Consider the following 15,531-nt stretch of genomic DNA (forward strand, 5'->3'; position numbering starts at 1 on the left):
CCTAACTTCCTGGTAATGGTAATTAGCTATTGCCTGTTCAAACCCAGGTGGGTATGATTAGAGATTATTTGTCATTTTGGGTATCAAATTTCGATGATGGGAATGTTGATTTTCCATACAAATCGAGCCACACCTGTTTGATTTTTGAGCCACACGTTTGAATGTGGGCTGTTACTTTGTATTGGCTGGGAGTTTGGTATCTTTCATGATCAGACGAAGATGCCCAAATAGTAAGCAAAGTTAGGCATAATTATAGTCATCAGAGAAGATTCATATAATATCTAAAATACAATAAATACAAGCCCTTAACCTTATCATTTGAACAATAACTGACCAATTACCGACCTTGTCCAGCTGAGAAGAGTCAGATTTACCTGTCAGATGTGTGGCTGAATTATCTATGAACGAATAGTGGCGGGGCTGTGCGAACCACCTTTTTGTCCAACATCCTTTACTGTCTTTCTCCAAAGATTTCAATAACCTCGATTTAATATCAACATTTACCTTCCTATCTATCTCCCAGAAAAAAATCGCAAATCAACACAACAACCGTTGCAAAAAAAAAATGACAGGACCGTCAACGTAACCTCTCCTCTCCACTTCCCTCTTTCCCAACTAACAAACTCAACCCCTCACTCACAACTCAAAGAAACAACCTACTAACAAACACGCGCAACCACAGACCCGGGCAAGAAGGGCCCTCCTTCGCACCACCACCACTGCCCTCAGGCTGGATCGCCCAATGGGACGGCAACAGCAAGAAATATTATTTCGTGCAACTAAGCACCGGAGCTTCGCAATGGGATACACCTATCCATGCTGCACCGACGGGACCCACACCTCAAGCTACACCGCAGGGAACTGAACATCCGTATGGATTACCTGGAGAAAATCACGGGGGCGACCATGGAAATAATATGAATAATATGCATGCGCATGCGCAACCTGCTGAGATGGGTGGTGACGGGACGAGGGGATTTGGAGGGGAGAATGCGGGAGGAGATGGGGAGAGGGGTATTGGGGTAAGTTTTTGATTATTTTGTGGTGTTTTATTTATATTTTGTGGTTGTTTTACTTTGTTGTTCGGGATACTAATCTATAATGTTACAATAGTCGTTCATTACAAACCAATATTTGAAAAAACAAACCGGCGGAATCCTGGGTGGAAGTAGTAGTTCCAATCAAGGAAGCGGTTTGGGAAGTCTAGGTGGACTTGCAAGTTCATTCTTGGGAGGATCTTCAGGATCAAGTCATAACAATAATAATAATTCGCATTCAACAAGTGGTAGTGGCACATCTGGGATCACGAGTGCCTTGGGTAGTATATTGGGTGGTGGAAAGAAAACAGACAAACCGCCAGCACAGACTTCGAGTTATTCCAGTTCGCAGACTGGTCAACATGGTCAGGGTGGTGCTAGTGGGTTGATGGGAAGTTTGGGTGGAATGTTTGGACATCAGAGTCAGGGTCAATCTGTAGGTGAAACTGTTTTGCTAATTTTTGGTATTGTGCTAATATCTAAATAGCAGGGTGGAAACTTTGGATATTCGAACAACAGCAGCGCAAGCCAAGGAGGTTATTCTGGAGCAGCTCCTCCAAGTTCTTATCAGCCTGCCGGCGCAAGTCAGAACTCATATAGCTCTCCAGCTCCCGCACAATCTTATGGCCAAGGACCTACACATATAACATCGTCACAGTCCTATTCCCAAGGACCTACACATACAGCACCATCACAGTCTTATTCCCAGGGACATACACACACACCATCGTCACCCTCCTATTCCCAAGGACATAACCATTCTTATTCTCAAGGATCTGCATCATCCCATCAATATGATCCACAAAATCCATCTCATGGCATGCCAGCAAAACAACAATATGGTGCTCCGGGTCAACCATCATCATACGGTGCTCCTCAACACCAGTCTACATTCGGAAATGCACCGCAATCGCAACATAACCAATACCCGGGACCTCCAGTTTATGGATCTGGTCCAAGTTCTCCAGGCGCATACGGTGCGCCTCAACATCAAGGACATCCGCAACATCAACAGCACCAGCAACATCAATATGGTGGCCCGCCTGGTCCCGAGATGTCAGGCGGAATTTACAGTGGCGGAGCTCCTCCTATTCCACATGGAAGCCATCCTCATCATGGTCAACATCATCAACAACATGGTTCGCAAGGTGGTTCATCTGGTGGTTACCCTCCTCCTTCCAGTGGTTATCCTGGTCAACCAGGATGGTAGTGCTTTAATCTTAGCATGATGGACAGAGTAAGGGAGTGAATAACTCTGGTGTGTTTGGGACGGTTAGGGCTTCTTCTGATAGATCGATATCCTGTATATGTGAAAACTGCGTGGCTTTCTGGAGAATCTCCTTATGAAATATGATAGCCTGCTATTCATGAATTCTTCTTCTCACTCTTCAACTCATTGGCACCAATCGTGCACATCCAATCCATGACGTATTTGGAAGCATACCAGCTACCGACAGCAAGTAAAATTACATATGCGATACTTGGTACTAATGATCTGGGAAGGATATTGAAGATGTAAGGGTCCAGAATAATGTCGACTAATACAGGTGGAACATTCTCCATAAGAGTTTGATTCATGGTATAATAATCTGCAGCTGCATAAATTTGTAGGAATAATGTTGAAGAGACATCATCTCTTTTATGCTTGTATTTAATGTCGGCATGGGAGATTTTGGGGATATGATCTTGAACATCATTGAACACAGGCCGACGGGTCTCCGAATATTGTGCAAGAGATGTAATTAATTCAGGGGTTTCGAAAACGGCTGTTAAATCATAAGTATTAAGACGAAATGAGGTTGGATCCTGGATTGATTAGGATTCATTAGCAATGATCCAAATTTAAGCATTTCAACCCCGGGAAATATGGAATACGGAGAGGCGTCTCGTACCGTAGCTGCCCAGCACACTCGCACTTCATATCGTTGCTCTTCTTCCAATCCCTGGAGGAGATACCATGAAGATTGACCATATCTTGAACTGGATGCAGGGAAATCGGCATCGATATGTGTCCGTAATGTGTGGTGTTGGGGTGAGAGGGTGGAGAGATGGAGGTCGGAAAGGGTTGGATGGGCTACGGGTATTTGCAGGGCTGAGGGACCGAGGAATATGACTTTTTCTGTGTTTGCTGATGCATGTTGGATTTGGGAGGTTAATAGAAGGAGAATTGAGGGGATGGGGAGGAGGAAGGTGGTATATTGCATGTTGAAGTATGTACTATTGTGTCGAATAATACCGGTATGAAGGGTTGGGGTTGAGTAGTTGTGAATTTCCCATCCATACTCCGTAGCTAGCTACCTACCCACCAACCAGATTTCTTCTAGAAGGCTGGTTATTCCGAGGTGTTTCAAATTTACCAAACGTTACCAATCTCCATCTCCATATTTAATCCCTTTTAGGTTAAATTGATTTAAAAATGGAGAAATTCTAGAAAGCTGTGACTATAAATTCTTAATCCTTACTAATTTTCAAATCGCCAACGCGGTCACCCCTTTATTCTGTTAGATAAAATATCCCGTTGTTTATTTTTGATCCACTTTTCAAGAAGCGACGACTTTAATTCCTCAACACCCAGTTCCTAGTCCCCCTGTGCTTTCTCATTCCCCACTATCGTATCTTCCCAAAAAAGTAACCATATTTGACCAACATCTTGCAAGAGATTTCCTTGCTAAGATCATCTTTCTCTTCTACATAATCTCAAATCACAACTACCTCTTCACCTATCTACTATCAAAATGCGTGAAGTTATTAGCATCAACGGTAAGATTCCTTTCGACGCGTTTTACACTATACACCGCTATCACAAGGAGTTGTTTTGTAAACAACACAATGTTGACGATGAAAAGCATACTGATGTGTATTTCCTATAGTCGGTCAAGCCGGTTGTCAAATTGCAAACTCTTGCTGGGAGGTAAGTTTTCAAGCCGGCAAACTCATCATCATATTGTCGTCGCGGCGGATTATAGCTACGGGACTCGCATAACTGACAAATATTTCTCTCTTGTAGCTCTACTGTCTTGAGCATGGTATTCAGGTAAGCATATTGTTGATAACAACTTTTCGAATACTCCTAAACCTTTACTGACACCGTCCCTACTAGCCCGATGGATACTTGACCGAGGAACGTAAAGCCGCCGACCCCGACCAAGGCTTCAGCACCTTTTTCTCCGAAACCGGTATGCATACAAATACAGCTACAACATTATGATAAGTCAGATTACTGACAGGATTCTGCAATAAGGCCAAGGAAAATATGTCCCACGTACTATTTACTGTGATCTCGAGCCAAATGTCGTCGATGAGGTCCGTACCGGTACATACCGCAACTTGTTCCACCCAGAACAAATGATCACAGGAAAGGAGGATGCCTCCAACAACTATGCCCGTGGTCACTACACGGTTGGCAAGGAGTTGATCGATCAGGTTTTGGATAAGGTTCGCCGGGTTGCCGATAACTGCTCCGGTCTCCAAGGTTTCCTCGTCTTCCACTCTTTCGGTGGCGGAACTGGATCTGGTTTCGGTGCTCTCCTTATGGAGCGTTTGTCGGTCGATTTCGGAAAGAAAGTCAAGTTGGAGTTCTGTGTCTATCCAGCACCCCAAACCGCCACCTCCGTCGTTGAACCATATAACTCTATCCTTACAACCCACACTACTCTTGAGCATTCCGATTGTTCTTTCATGGTTGACAATGAAGCTATCTACGACATCTGCAGAAAGAACCTTGGTCTTGAAAGACCTGACTACGTCAATTTGAACCGATTGGTCGCCCAAGGTATGCTGTTTCTGGGAAATGGAAAGTTGTTTCTTGTGCTAATAACCTACAGTTGTTTCTTCCATCACCGCCTCCCTCCGATTCGACGGTTCCCTCAATGTTGATCTTAACGAGTTCCAAACCAACTTGGTTCCATATCCACGTATCCATTTCCCTCTCGTTGCTTATGCCCCAGTTGTATCCGCCGCTAAGGCATCTCACGAGGCAAACTCCGTCCAAGAAATCTCCATGTCTTGCTTCGAGCCCAATAACCAGATGGTCAAGTGTGACCCACGTAACGGAAAATACATGGCTACTTGTTTGTTGTACCGTGGTGATGTTGTAACAAATGATGTTCACGCTGCTGTGGCCACTCTTAAAACTAAGCGCACCATTCAATTTGTTGACTGGTGCCCAACTGGTTTCAAGATTGGTATCTGCTTCCAGCCACCTCAAACAGTTCCTAACGGTGATTTGGCCAAGGTTAACCGTGCTGTGTAAGTTCAACCCGCCCCTTTTTTGAAAATACCTAGCTAACCCTTTTTCCAGGTGCATGCTTTCAAACACAACTGCCATTGCTGAGGCATGGTCCGCCCTTTCCCACAAATTCGATCTTATGTACTCCAAGCGTGCTTTCGTGCATTGGTATGTCGGTGAGGGTATGGAGGAAGGTGAATTCTCCGAGGCTCGTGAGGATCTTGCTGCTTTGGAGCGTGATTATGAAGAAGTTGCAACAGACTCTCTTGAGGGTGATGAGGGTGCCGATGCGGAGTACTAAACCATCCTCTTGTTTCATATGTCAATCTCCTACGAGGTCACATATTTGCAAAGCTTTATTTAGTACTTGATATGGTAGCGTGTGAGTTCTTGAGGCGTGTTTTAAAGCATGATCATGTTTCCCGGCAAGCCCATAGAGTCATTCTTCCTTTCAACGAATTCACGAAGGAATTTCTCTTTTTTTAATCAGAATGCTTTTTTGTAATCCAAATACCACCAATCCTAGTAGCCAATACAGATAGCAATAAGAAAATGTTGTGAAATGTGATTGATGAATGTAATTGGGGACTAAAAAATGGCACAACTTGTTGTTTTTTCTTGTGCACAATATCAGATTTGTATGTTAAAAAGATCTATTTTAAGGGGGACAACGAGTACTCATCAAGCTAGCTGCACAAGCAATGTAATGTCTGTATGTCACACATTCAAGACTAATGTATTACGTACGTACCACAATAGCATAGCAGTACAAAAATATAATAAGATTGGGCAAATGGAACCAAGGATTGACCGCAGAATGTGGCCCAAGTAAGTGAGATTCCTATATAAAAGAATGTGAGTGGTTGGGTTTGTCCAATGATTGATTCTCATTCATTTACAGAAGCGAAAGGCGGAGAAATCGGACATCGGTAGTATCATCTGCTGCTAATTTAATGTGATCAGGCTTGGTCGTGGCTCTGTTTACGAACCACACGGGTGACGGAGTAAAGTAATAAACTAATAAAGTAATAAAGTAATAAACTAATAAAGTAATAAACTACCTACCTTACCCAACTACTTTAGTACCTTGCTTAGGCCTGCTACCTCGCTTTATTGGTAACCTAGTTTTACTAAGATACCTACCTACCTACCTATCACAACGTTACCTGCGCTACCTACGCTTTAGATTGAACTTGGAAGAATCGAACAAACGAACGCCTTACTCCCACGTTTTTATTTCTTTACCAGTTCATAATTACGGAAGGAAGGAAGCTACCTGCTTTTTGTTTTGTTTTGTTTGTTTTTCTCTGAATTATTCGAGATAGCGTCATCTGAGATAGCTCCCTCTAGCATTATCGCAGCTTCGTTCGGCGGTTACGAAGCTTCCCTTTAGTTATTGTCGATTCCGCATTGTTTGATTCTCGTCCTAGATATCCACCAGAGCAGATATAAAATCAACATGGCAGAAGATCCTAGTAAGTGTAAATTCATTTGAGGCGCCATGAATTGTCGCTGCTGTTGCTAGCTATGCTATATTATAATATAGCTGCACGGGATTTGGAGGATGAGTAACTGCAGCAAATACTAACACACTCTAGCGGCACCAGCCTTAAATTTGAGCCCGGAAGAAAAACGTGTCTTTGGGCAATTGTTTCGACAGGCGGATACGGAAAATATTGGAGTGGTGACGGGGGAAGTGGCTGTTAAATTCTTTGAGAAGACGAGATTGGAACCAAGGATTTTGGGGGAGGTGGGTTTGCGCTGTTTACTTTTGCTTGTGTTTGTTGTAGTCGACGCAGCGCGCGGAGATAAGTGAGTTTGTGTGCAATATGATACTGACCTTTGGTTGTAGATATGGCAGATTGCAGACAAGGAGAATCGAGGACTTCTGACACCGGCGGGCTTTGGCATTGTACTACGACTGATTGGTCATTATCAAGCTGGGCGAGATCCTACCCCTGAATTAGCTTTGCGCCCTGGACCACTACCAAAATTTGATGGAGGTTTAGTTACTCCAACTCCTACATTTCAGCCTCCTCCTGGGCCGCCTCCCGCTGCTCTACAACCTCAACCAAGCGGGTCTGGACCAATTCGAGTTCCCCCTCTTTCCGCCGAGAAGTCGACACAATATGCTCAACTTTTTGAGAAATCGGGTGCTCAAGGAGGCATTCTCCCAGGTGAACAAGCTAAGCAGATATTCGAGCGCGCGGGTTTACCGAATGAAATACTAGGTAGGATATGGAATTTGGCAGACACGGAACAACGAGGAGCTCTTACGTCTACGGAATTTGTGATTGCTATGCATCTACTAGCTTCCTTTAAATCCGGTCAACTTCGAGCTTTACCAAATATTCTTCCTGCGGGTCTTTATGAAGCTGCTGCACGGAGAGGACCTCCTAACCGTCAATCTACTGGTAATAACATATCGGCGATGCCAAGACAATTCAGTGGCCAGCATGGAAGGGCCAATAGTCCTTTAAGTCGACCCGCATATGCTACTCCTCAGCAGATACCTCAGCCTACCGGTAGTGAATGGGCTATCAGTCCTGTGGATAAGCAGAAATTCGATGGTATATATCATACCCTCGACAGAACCGGCAAGGGATATATTACAGGAGATGAGGCCGTGCCATTCTTCTCGGATTCCAAACTCCCAGAGGAGGTTTTAGCACAAATTTGGGATCTCGCGGACATAAACTCAGCTGGTCATTTGACCATGGATGAATTTGCCGTCGCCATGTACCTCATTCGACAACAGCGAGGTAAGAAGGATGGTCGAGATTCGTTACCCGCCACTTTACCTCCAAATCTTATTCCGCCAAGCATGCGAAATCAAGTCAGGCCAGCGCCCATGCCCACAGCTCCAGCTTTTGAATCTCACCCCCCAACAATGCCCAAGTCAGCTGCCGAGGACTTGTTTGGGCTGGATGCACTCTCATCACCACCTGCGCCTGTTCAAGCACCACAATCAACGGGAGGTTCTGCATCTTTTGGTCCGAATCGCCAATTACTTGCTGATCCTTTCGGAGCCAGCGCGCAACCTTTAGCACCAAGTTCGCCAGTTCAACAATCTCCCCAGCATACCGGATCTGTCTTCAAGCCTTTCGTTCCATCCTCCTCTTTCGGCCATACCCTCACCGCACATCTCACGGGAGGATCAAACAATTCTGCTCCTAATCGAGCGTTTTCGCAACAACCATCTGTCAGTGAGGATCTTCTTGGTGATAATGATCCAGAAATCAGCAGCAAGTTAACTAACGAGACTACCGAGCTCGCAAATTTGTCTAACCAGGTTGGCACGTTATCGACACAGATGCAGCAGGTACAGAGTCAGAGGAGTGCAACACAAAATGAATTAACCCAAGCCGATTCACAGAAGCAACAATTTGAGGCTCGTCTTGGTCAACTTCGAGCATTGTATGAGCAAGAAGTTAAAGACGTTCGAAGTTTGGAAGAGAGATTGAATGCTTCGCGTAATGAGACTAAGAAGCTTCAAACAGAAATGGCCATGCTTGAAGCGACTTACACGGATCTTCAAACACAACATCGACAAATTGTTACAGCACTGCAAGCAGATCAACAGGAAAACGCTAGTTTGAAAGAGCGAATGCGTGTCGTCAATGCAGAAATTACGCAATTAAAGCCAGCACTTGAGAAATTGAGGTCAGATGCTCGTCAGCAGAAGGGTTTAGTTGCAATCAACAAGAAGCAATTAGCAACTAATGAAAGTGAACGGGATAAGTTAAAGGGTGAGGCTTCAGATTTGACCAAAAGTATTGAAGAAGATACCGCAGCTCTTGCAGCAGCAGCTAGGGCTCGTAGCCAAAGCCCTGTTCAGGCTAGAGCACAAAGTCCTGCTTCAGTTGCAAGTCCTGCACCTTCTACCATGAGTGCCAATAACCCATTCTTTAAACGCCAAGCAACCGGTGGAAGTAACACTGATATGGGCTCTGCTTTTGCTGCCTCGCCAGTGCAGCAAACTGATCGTTCATTCGAAAATGTATTTGGTCCAGCATTTGGTTCTGCCTTACCACACCCAGAAACAGCAGCACCTCCTACTTCGTTCAAGCAAGATCTACCAACCCGACCACAAACAAGCGGTGGCTTTTCTACCCCATCTATAACAGGTGAAGCACCTCCACCAATGCCTGCATCAAGACAAATTAGCTCAAGTTTCTTGCCATTTCCAACCCACGATGATTCTATAAGCTCGTCGCGACAAGTTTCTGCACCCAACAGCAGATTCGGAGATAATTCAATTGGAGGTGAGACTCCAACAAACTACATGGGAACCACTCCTACGGGTTCTTCTATTACGAATCAAGCTGAACCCGTTGTAACAGCCAGAGCAGTCTCCCCTGATATTGATCGTCGCTCTACAGCATCTCCTGCCGTCACCGAGTCAAAGGATAGCATTCCAGGAGCATTCCCAGGTGATGATAATTCTAACATTGTTGCTACCCCTACCGGTGGTACTACCTTAAGTGAACAGGTTGCTGCAGATCCATTTGCGACGACTAAGGAGCCAGTACGTTCTGGTACAGCAAAGGATGACTTTGATGCAGCCTTTGCTGGATTTGGTAATTCTAGCAAGGCCCCAGAGCGCTCAAATACAGGAAGCTCCGCTGAGCCCTCAGCAGCTACCGCAGCTCCATCAGGATTTGGTCAAGAGTTTCCTCCTATCTCGGAATTAGAGAATGATGATGAAAGTGATAGTGCTAGCGAGGGTGGATTTGGTGGTGGCGGTTTTGACGATGACTTCAACCCAGCTTCTCCTGCGCAGGTTAGGAAAGCCGCGGAGAGTCCTGCTCTTCCACACACTGCGGCTAGTACAACTGGAGGTGCAAAGGAGTTTTTGAATGCAGCAACTCCTGCTGCTACTGCTGGTGGTGATCCACCAACGCCTAACGCTCAAGCTTCACCACCTGCTTATGATAAAGCTGTTTCCCCAGCCGATCAAGCACACTCGGAGGTTCAGCAATATTCTGGACTTCTTCCATCTCGAGAAGTTCCATCTCCCGAACATCCTACATCTTCTGCTACTGCGGCACCACAGACATCTTCACAACCAGCTCCACCTGCTAAAGTTCCTTTTGATGATGACTTCGGTGACGAATTCGATGATCTTGAGGACGCAAAAGAAGGTGAAGCTGATGATGAATTTGCCAATGCAGCTTCATCTATTCATGAATCAAGAAATGGCCTAGATGATTTTAATCCCATGTTCGATAGTCCTCCAGCATCTAAACATCAAGATCAGTCGGGCAATTCTTTTGGAGGTGATGCCTCTGGATTTGGAGATTTTACCTCTTCTGCAAAACCAACGACGGCTGGGCCACCAGCTGTAAATGATAATCATGATTGGGATGCAATTTTTGCCGGTTTGGATGGACCAGGGGGTGATGCGAGTGCTTCTGCGGCTCAGGGTAATGGCAATGGTACGACTTCAAACGATAACTCTATGGCTGGTAAGTACAGGTTGTTGAATTCTCCGCTCGTTTTCACTCCTACACTTTTTTTTCCCCTCAATCAACACCTTCACTTAAGGCAATCCAACGTGATGGCAGCCTTCATTTCTGGAATGAAAGGCTCATCCGTATTGATTTATCGAAATCCAAAGACCAGCACATTTGTATATGGTCGAAATAACAGAAGAACTAACATAATATTTAGGAGGGGCTCCAACTGGTGGTGACAGACCACAAGTTGGAAGAGCTCTTACCGAAGCTGGAGAACATGACGATCCGATTTTGAAGAATCTTACCGGGATGGGGTATAAGAGGAATGATGCTTTGGCTGCGTTGGAGAAATATGACTATAACTTGGAGAGAGTAAGTTTTTCTTTTTTTAGGAGAGAGGGTGAATTGTTGGGTTGAGTTTGATGATTTCACTCACCATTTTGAAATCTGGGACTAGATTCTAGGGCTGTTGATTGTGGCGTCGTCTTTGTTGAGTTTGAACTTGTTAAATGAGATACTAACTTTTGCGTGTTATAGGCAGCCAACTTTCTAGCGAGTCAATCTTGAGTGGGTGATAAATCAGGGGCTGGAGGTTAGTGAAATGATGTAGATGGCATGGGAACCGGGATAGGATTGAGCATAACGCTCATAGGAGAGGATCAAACTGTGAGTTTGAGATGGTCGAAAGATGGAAGATGGTTAGAGATAGGGTTTGGGGGTGGTTGGATGGGGAATGGAGGGATGGGGAATGGAGGGATGGGGAATGGAGGGATGGGGAATGGAGGAATGGGGAAATGGTAGGAAGGGGAAGGGCGGAAATGGAATGATGGAAGATGGAAAGAAAAGAAGAAGGAATCGTGCATACATAATAATCACGTTAATATTGTACCGACTACGTTATATTATATCTTCTTTGTGAGCAGTTGAGCTTAGTTAGTAAAATGATTTTTTATCGTTTATATCATTTGATGAGTGGAAGAGGAAAAGTATATGAGAGACTAATATATATGAGAGAAAGAGACAACTATCAGCACACACTAATCAAGTATATGAAATGGAGCTTGGTAGATGAGATAGATTAACAATGTCGCATTCATTAACTGTAGCAAAAATATTGGAAAAATGATTATCATTTCAATGGGTGTAAACCTGGGGGTGAGTGGAGAGATATAAGATCCCACGAAGCGGAGGTCGGGCGGGTACGAATACGGAGCCTGAAGATGGGAATCTTTGATCTCTTCCAGAATATTGACGATTTCGAGTTTTTATAATAACCCTTACTTGTGGATAATTGGTATGGACTATAAATGATTATATCCTCTTTTAAGGTAGATTTAATTCTAGTATATGAATAATCATTACCTCATTCATGTAAGACTTATCTCGCTTCTCCCTAACCTGGTTCTAGTTTGAATTAGGGGGGATGTATTCCTACCAAGGTGTTTTCTAGCTGTACATTCATATTTGTATGAAAATTGAAGGGTCGATTCTAAGTTTCTTTAAGATATTTGTAGAACTTTGGAGATGAATGTAAGGGTTCACTCGATTATATTCATGTTTGATTAAAACTGGGTATTATTGCTATTTTATAGATCATCCTTGCGCGTACTACCAAAGCCAACCTCTACAAGACTTAGTTCCACATAAACATTTCTCGCTTCCCTCCTCTCCATTATCATGACCATCCACATAATCAAAAGTAAGTTCCGTCATAGGTCGAATATCCTCCGACGCAAAGAAAGCCAAATCATGAAGATTTTTCTCCGAGTAATCCCCCACACGAGCAAAAATATTCATATTAGGTTCGCAGGAGTGATTGAAGAAACGACTAGGTCCCGAGAAAAATTCCCCATCGATTACATATGGATCGCCACGTAAAGTCTCATCGAGACTATCTGGATCGGTGAACTTGTCAATGTTGAATAGGTAGAGATCTTTTCTCTTACTGATGATTGCATTATCGCGACGTCTTTCGGCTTCTTGAGATGTGATTATTTCGCCAATATAGCAATCTATGAATGCACCTGCTTTGATGGGGACTTTGCTTCGAACACCTTGGATTTGTTAGATTGTTTGATTTGACATTGGGAAGAAAAGAGGAGATACATACCCCAGCCACGAGTTTCTGTACGGAAAACTTGTAATGGTACACGTCTTCCTCTTGCCACAATTCGATTATCACAAGTCTCGTCACAAGCGCAAGCTTCATGACATTCATAAATAGGCGCTTTACTACCTAAAAGCTGTTCTTTCAAACATCCTTCACTATTACCACCTGCTTGGTAGGCATAGACGTTATGATCCGGTAGGTCGACTTCGGAATCTTGTAGACAGTGACAAGTGATTCCATGACAATTATTTTTGCATTCACAGCCGACTCGAAACTCAGGATCAGCTCGGGATACTCCTTCTCGGAGGATGGATTTCTGGATAAAGGTGAAATCACCAGGGAGAGTTAGATGTTCGTCTTTGCAAACGATGGAAATTGGGTATTTGTCGGCGTTGGAGAAGCTGCGAATTTGGCACCAGTGACAATCTTTGATGGATGGCTGAGATGATGTGTGTTAGTTGTTGTTTGTTTGAGAAGATTGAAATACTAGTGGATGGAGAGGAATAGATTCAGATAATGGGATTAGCTGTAGGTCTTCAACCTAGGGCTACATAGTTTGAAGGAAGTGGGGAGTCATGCTTTCGGAAGACTTCTTCAGTTGTTCAGCTCTAGCTCAACAATCTTGGCCGAAGGTTGGACATCTGAAAGCCCATCACGCTGATTTCCAAAGCAAGAGACAAGACAAAAGGTGTAAATAAATCTCATCAACAACCTAAGATCACTAGATCTTCGGAGAGCCATCTATTGAATCTTCTTCCATACGATTTTCAGACCTAGGAGAAAAACAAGCAAAAATAACCAGCTTCCCCCATCTCATCCCTCAGCAGAACACGGAACTCCATCTCCCAATCTGAACTAACCCACCTCTTAACAACCAAACCTCATCCTCATCCTCATCCTTCCAAATCCACCCTGAACCAAACCACCCCATCTTCTCAAGCAACCTAAACTCCACCAGCAACAAGCCCAAACTCAATCAAAGCACAAACGACAATCAGAAAAATACCCACAACACTATGACCAAAATAATGATCTCTATACGTCGGAGCCATAATGGGTTGAATAAGTATCCAGCATATAAGCTGCTTCTCCTAGCTTCTTCAGATCCGTTCGTTTCGCTCATAGGATTCAATTTGATTGGTTCGCTTCGTTTGCTACGTCGGAGAATGAGTTCCTGGACCGTTTTATAGATACACGCCCTAGGTTTGGGATTCGATTTAACTAATAGATTTTTTTAGTTATTGGTGATTGAGTTGTAAAGAAATAAAAAGCCGGGTATAGGATCTTATTAATCAAGTGAAGAAAAAGTAAAAAGTATAGCTAGCTTATTTATAAGCCCAAAAATTTATATACCCGCTGTTTGCCAAGAGGGTGCAGATAGCTTGTATCTGCATCTAACCTGGTGAATCCCCAAAACAAAAGCGGTCAACAATTTAGTGCCCGGCAGAATATATTTTTATTTTTGCGAACTCCAAATCCAACATACATCAAGTACCTTCCATGCGCGGGGAATTTCTATTACTTCCTCCACCATCCACTATACAATTTCGACTTCACCGACGCAAAAATGGCAACCGATATTAGGGATACGAAGTTAATTAAAGAATTAGCTGCAAATGGTACGTGTGAATTAAACAATCCATTGATTCCCTAGAACACCCCCCCAAAAAGCACCTCTAATTCCCTCCCTCATTCTAACCTCCCCAACCCCATCATCTAGACAAAAAAACCCGCGACGCAGCCCTCGAATCTCTACGTACATATCTCTCCTCCTCACGACCACTCACCCCACTGGACTACCTAAAAATCCACTCTGGGCTCTTCTACTCCATGTGGATGTGCGACCGGCCCCTCCCACAACAATCGCTCGCGAATTCCCTCGCCTCACTCCTCCGTACTCTTCCCGCCTCCAAACAAGCACCCTTCTACACGGGTTTCTGGAACATCATGTGTAAAGAATGGGAACGGATAGATGTGTTACGAATGGAGAAATTTTTGCTCCTAGTGCGTCGGTATCTAGCTGCTGGGTTTGAGGTGATCGTTTCGAGTGCTGAGGGGAGTGGGAAGAAGAAGGCAGGTGCGAAGAAGAGTGCGAAAGGGGATGATGGGACGGGGGGAGCAGGGGCGGAGGTTTTGAGTGTTCTTGCTGAGATTCCGTGTGGGACGGGGTCGGATGCGCAGCGTACGCCGAATGGGATGCGTTTTCATGTGATTGATATTTGGGTTGATGAGTTGGAGAAACTTGGGCTTCTTGATGCGGCGAAGGAGAGTGAGGAGGGTGCGGAGAGATTAGAGAGGTTGTTGGAGCCGTTGAGGAAATTGGGAAAGGAGAGTATTAATAAAGTGGTGAGGAATAAGGTTAAGGAGGCGCTTGGGGATGAGAGGTTACTGGGGAATGGAAAGGAGGAGGGTGCGGAAGAGGACGCTGAGATGAGTGATGCGGAGGAGGATGGATGGGGTGGGATTGAGGATTGAGGGTCGAAAGCTGAGAATTGAGAATTTTAAGGAGCCGAATTGCTTCGAGAAGATATATTTTGGGTTTCAAGAAGATGGATCTATGGAAAATTTCACGGCGTCTAGGTGTTATTTGAGGAAGGAAATCCAATATCCAATGTAAAAAGTCATTCCACGTTCAATTTCTCATAGTAGAATAAAAAGATCTCTAATTTCGACAAATATATCAACCAAGCCGCTGAT

The 15,531-nt window shown here is 44.3% G+C and overlaps 6 protein-coding genes across 6 annotated transcripts; 4 read left to right on the top strand and 2 right to left on the bottom strand.

The window, feature by feature from the left end:
• Positions 1 to 205: 205 nt before the first annotated feature.
• On the top strand, positions 206 to 2,247 carry SS1G_01546 (hypothetical protein; the record flags this gene model as incomplete). Its single annotated transcript, XM_001597302.1, has 5 exons — positions 206 to 230; positions 355 to 376; positions 683 to 1,022; positions 1,114 to 1,473; positions 1,525 to 2,247. 5 exons carry the CDS (start codon positions 206 to 208, stop codon positions 2,245 to 2,247), a joined length of 1,470 nt encoding a protein of 489 aa, XP_001597352.1.
• Positions 2,248 to 2,806: 559 nt separating this feature from the next.
• Positions 2,807 to 3,009, bottom strand: SS1G_01547 (hypothetical protein; the record flags this gene model as incomplete). Its single annotated transcript, XM_001597303.1, has 2 exons — positions 2,807 to 2,843; positions 2,930 to 3,009. The coding sequence occupies 2 exons, from the start codon at positions 3,007 to 3,009 to the stop codon at positions 2,807 to 2,809; spliced, it is 117 nt and encodes a 38-aa protein (XP_001597353.1).
• A 763-nt stretch (positions 3,010 to 3,772) lies between these two features.
• Positions 3,773 to 5,566, top strand: SS1G_01548 (tubulin alpha chain; the record flags this gene model as incomplete). The annotated part of the gene is made up of 7 exons (XM_001597304.1): positions 3,773 to 3,797; positions 3,908 to 3,948; positions 4,045 to 4,071; positions 4,138 to 4,213; positions 4,279 to 4,809; positions 4,862 to 5,285; positions 5,338 to 5,566. The coding sequence occupies 7 exons, from the start codon at positions 3,773 to 3,775 to the stop codon at positions 5,564 to 5,566; spliced, it is 1,353 nt and encodes a 450-aa protein (XP_001597354.1).
• Positions 5,567 to 6,724: 1,158 nt separating this feature from the next.
• Positions 6,725 to 11,291, top strand: SS1G_01549 (hypothetical protein; the record flags this gene model as incomplete). Its single annotated transcript, XM_001597305.1, has 6 exons — positions 6,725 to 6,740; positions 6,864 to 7,015; positions 7,118 to 8,027; positions 8,169 to 10,733; positions 10,939 to 11,096; positions 11,262 to 11,291. The coding sequence occupies 6 exons, from the start codon at positions 6,725 to 6,727 to the stop codon at positions 11,289 to 11,291; spliced, it is 3,831 nt and encodes a 1,276-aa protein (XP_001597355.1).
• Positions 11,292 to 12,332: 1,041 nt separating this feature from the next.
• Positions 12,333 to 13,886, bottom strand: SS1G_01550 (hypothetical protein; the record flags this gene model as incomplete). The annotated part of the gene is made up of 3 exons (XM_001597306.1): positions 12,333 to 12,778; positions 12,835 to 13,273; positions 13,845 to 13,886. 3 exons carry the CDS (start codon positions 13,884 to 13,886, stop codon positions 12,333 to 12,335), a joined length of 927 nt encoding a protein of 308 aa, XP_001597356.1.
• A 515-nt stretch (positions 13,887 to 14,401) lies between these two features.
• On the top strand, positions 14,402 to 15,309 carry SS1G_01551 (hypothetical protein; the record flags this gene model as incomplete). Its single annotated transcript, XM_001597307.1, has 2 exons — positions 14,402 to 14,453; positions 14,555 to 15,309. The coding sequence occupies 2 exons, from the start codon at positions 14,402 to 14,404 to the stop codon at positions 15,307 to 15,309; spliced, it is 807 nt and encodes a 268-aa protein (XP_001597357.1).
• Positions 15,310 to 15,531: the final 222 nt, after the last annotated feature.

Source organism: Sclerotinia sclerotiorum, genomic scaffold, assembly GCF_000146945.2.
Source record: "Sclerotinia sclerotiorum 1980 UF-70 scaffold_2 genomic scaffold, whole genome shotgun sequence".
In the NCBI taxonomy this organism is placed as follows: domain Eukaryota; kingdom Fungi; phylum Ascomycota; class Leotiomycetes; order Helotiales; family Sclerotiniaceae; genus Sclerotinia; species Sclerotinia sclerotiorum.